Below are 3,284 nucleotides of genomic sequence, written 5' to 3' on the forward strand. Positions count from 1 at the left end.
CCGCCGCCGCCGCCGCCGCCGCCTGTATTTATAGCATTGCGCCGAGCTTGACGTCACGCTGCCCGCCCCGCCTCCCCCGCGCAGCCAATCCGGGCGGCCGGCCGCTTAAAGGGGCGACGGCGCCGCGGCCGCGTTTGCGTGGGACCCACCGGGCGTCGCGCGGGCTCGCTGGAGGCAGGCTAGGGTGCCCCCAGAGATGGCCCGGGACGCGCGACGGCGGCTTCCTTCCGTTACCTGTGTTGGGTCAGTGAGCAGCTGCGGGGCCGCGAGCAGCAGCCCTTTGACGCGGAGTTCTCGGAAGCCTGCGGGCAGCCCGTCTGTGTGCTCGCGTGCGGAATTCCCCTCGTATTCGGCCCGGCTTTCCCTCGGCCGCCGGCGGGCAGATGGGCCGCGAGCCCGCGAGGGGGCGGCGGGGGCGGCGGGGGCCAGTAAGGGACGGAGGAGGCGGTGGGTGGAAAGAGGGACAGCAGGGGACAGTGAGAGGCGGCGGGGTTTGGGGGCCGCGAGGGCCGCGAGAAATGGGATGCAGGGCAGCGAGGGACAGTGCGGGACAGGGAGAGACAGCAAAGGAGTGTGCGACACAGTGCGCGGCAGTGAGGGACGGCAACGGGGACACGAAGGGCGTGGAGGCCACGTCGGCCACGTCGCCCGCGCTCCTGTGCGCCAGGAAGCTGCCGCAGGCCCGGAGGCGCTGACCCAGGCCCGCCCGCCCGCCCGCCCCGCCACGGTCGGTGCTTACCTGTCACTTGTGGGACCCGAATGACCTCGAAGCCTCCTGGCACCGAGGGGGGGTGGGGAGGGACGGCCACTGATGCCCAAGGACGCGTCGCCAGCGAGGCTGCAGAGGTTTCTGGGGGCGCCAGTGATGCAACTTGGGCTTATAGTTTAACCGTAAAATAAATAACACAAATGATAACAAACCAGGAGTAGCTAAAGTGAGAAAAAAAAGCAAACAGACAGAAACCCTCCGGTTGGAACTCAGCAGATTCCTGGGTGGCGCTGCGGGTAGAGGCGGGGACCTGCGGCTGTCCTCCCCCTCTCGCAGCCCTTCTGGCCCTGGTGCCTCAGGCCTGGTAGTTGGACCGCTAGCACTGCCTAATTGGGGCAGTTTAACATATGGAATGAGATTCTGGCCTCATTATCAAGTTAACTATTAACCCTGCACCCCTGAAATGATTTGCCTTTTCTTTGTCATTGTTTACTTACGTTCTTTAATTCAAGGGGCTGCTTTTGAACTCAAAGCTTTAAGCACCAAATTAAATATATATCTATATGTAGATATATATCTATATATACACATCTCTTTCACTTTCTATATCTACATATCTATATCTGAAGTGTCCCTTTCCTTCCTGCCGTGGTATTTATCAACAGTTTAGTTATCCCAACATATTCTTTTACTTACTACATTCATTTAGGATTATTTTCGGATTATGAAAATTAGTCACAACTATTGCTGATTTTCTCAGTTAACTACATTGTTTTGGGGACTCGCAGAAAAATCTATCCAGATCTTTTCAACCCAGACGTAAACTGGTTTTACATTCCCAGCTTACCCATATGCTGTTATCAGGGGTTTTAAAAAAAAAAAATCTGCCTGAGAATTTACCTGAGAACATCTTTTCAGACCGCACAGGAGCTTTCACTGAATGGGGACTATCTGAGCTCCAGTTTCATTGAAAAGGAACCCTAGTTACGCTATTTCAAGTCACCACAATACGGTTGTAATTTGTGCTTTGGCCTTATTGGCATGCTTTTACATTCTCCTATTCATAAAACAGTGATAATCGCTAGGGCAACCATCGAACACACCCCTTCTTTAGAGAAAGAAGATCAACAGGAGATAGTCATGAGCTGTAGGATGTGCTAATGTTTTGGTAAATTATCAAAAATCATGTGAGTAATACATGATTAATCTGATTTTTGTCTTCTATTTTAAACTTGCAAAATAAATAGATATCTCATTTATTCACTTTTTGGGGAAAAACCAGTTATAGCTGCTGGCTTACTGAACTCTGCTTACAATTATATTTATATGAAAAGGGTTTCTCAGCTGTGGGGGAGTTGGGAAGACTTCCACGCCACACAGCTATTATCTAATAGTCTTCTTAATGATACTTTGCAATACGACTCATTTGTCAGTACTATTGTAGAACATTCCGGGAAGAGATTAAAAGGAAAATGCTCAGGAACATGGAGTGATTCTAGCGTGCTTATGAAGTGATCATCTATCGATCATCAAAGGATTTGAACACTGGGTTAATGATTGAGAGAAAATATTCTTTTTTTCTCAAACCAACGTGTTTTAAACTGTTACCAATAAGAAATAAGTTTAGTGGGTTTTTTAAGTTTCTCACAGAAAATTTAATATAGAGTTCATTTCTCCCGGAATTTATGTTAGCTGACTGTTTTGAATGGAATTCAAACATCAAAAATATGAGGATTGTGTCATATTGACCCAAATTGTCATCTTGCACTTGCTTTTCTTTTTGCACAAGGAGAAACTGTCCTTGGAGCAAGATCAAGCTTGAGGTTCTGACTCAGAAAACTGAGAATCACATTACTTTCCTGGGGCCATCGCTCCTTCTGTCCTCTGAAGGAAATGCCACAGTCGTGCAGAGGCAGGAACAGGCTGGACAGGGCCTTCCCAAATGTGCATCTGTATTTTTTTTTGTATTGGAGTCCTATGGAAGAGCGTGCTTCTTTTGGTGTATATTCTCCTTGATCATACAGGTTTCCTACTAATAAATATTTTGAAGTGAGACACTTTCTGTTACCTTATTAGTCCTAGAGTCTTGATCTCTATGTATGCATGGATAGAAATGTATATTAGGCACTTTTTACTTGTCTGTAGTAAGTGTGTGATAAAAAAAAAAAATACACCACACACATAACAGGGCTGGGGAGATAGCCCAGTAGAATAAGTGCTTGCCTGGCATGCGCAGGGTCCTGAGTTCAGTCGCCAGTACCACAAAAACAAATAAAACCAACATGACAAATGGAAGAGCTGCACTCCTTAGAGAATGTTTAGTATCCTGCGCTATATTTTGGAGGCATCATGCATAGGCATATGCATTATATATATCCAGTAAACTCTGTGGATTACTTTATTTTTTAATTTTTAAAATTTTTTTTATGTATTCAGTATAGGGTCTACAGGATCTCACTACACAGATTGAGCTTAGTGATCCTCCTGTTTTCAGCCTCCCAAGCGCTGGGATTACAGGTGTGCAACACCACGCCCAGTCTCTATCACTGTCTCAGTGCGCCCTGCGGGTGGGGCC

At 47.8% G+C, this 3,284-nt stretch overlaps 2 protein-coding genes across 3 annotated transcripts in view; both read right to left on the reverse strand.

The window, feature by feature from the left end:
* Positions 1 to 1,619, reverse strand: part of LOC111812119 (translation initiation factor IF-2-like) — a 2,098-nt gene extending 479 nt beyond the window's left edge. Inside the window, exons 1-3 of the mRNA XM_023699381.1 lie at positions 1,610 to 1,619; positions 235 to 775; positions 5 to 22 (exon numbers count right to left, since the gene is read on the reverse strand). Coding sequence (XP_023555149.1) covers positions 5 to 22; positions 235 to 775; positions 1,610 to 1,619 — 569 coding nt within the window. The remainder of the gene's footprint in view (positions 1 to 4; positions 23 to 234; positions 776 to 1,609) is intronic.
* Positions 1 to 1,675, reverse strand: part of Errfi1 (ERBB receptor feedback inhibitor 1) — a 15,290-nt gene extending 13,615 nt beyond the window's left edge. The window contains exon 1 of one of the 2 annotated variants that reach the window (XM_023699600.1): positions 1,610 to 1,675. The gene's annotated coding sequence lies outside the window, so the exon portion shown is untranslated. Of the gene's footprint in view, positions 1 to 739; positions 1,035 to 1,609 lie in introns of those variants that run through there. The other variant, XM_004639632.2, reaches the window with a different exon arrangement.
* Between the last annotated feature and the right edge of the window lie 1,609 nt (positions 1,676 to 3,284).

The sequence above is a fragment of the Octodon degus genome, unplaced genomic scaffold (assembly GCF_000260255.1).
Source record: "Octodon degus isolate 3935 unplaced genomic scaffold, OctDeg1.0 scaffold00113, whole genome shotgun sequence".
In the NCBI taxonomy this organism is placed as follows: Eukaryota; Metazoa; Chordata; class Mammalia; order Rodentia; family Octodontidae; genus Octodon; species Octodon degus.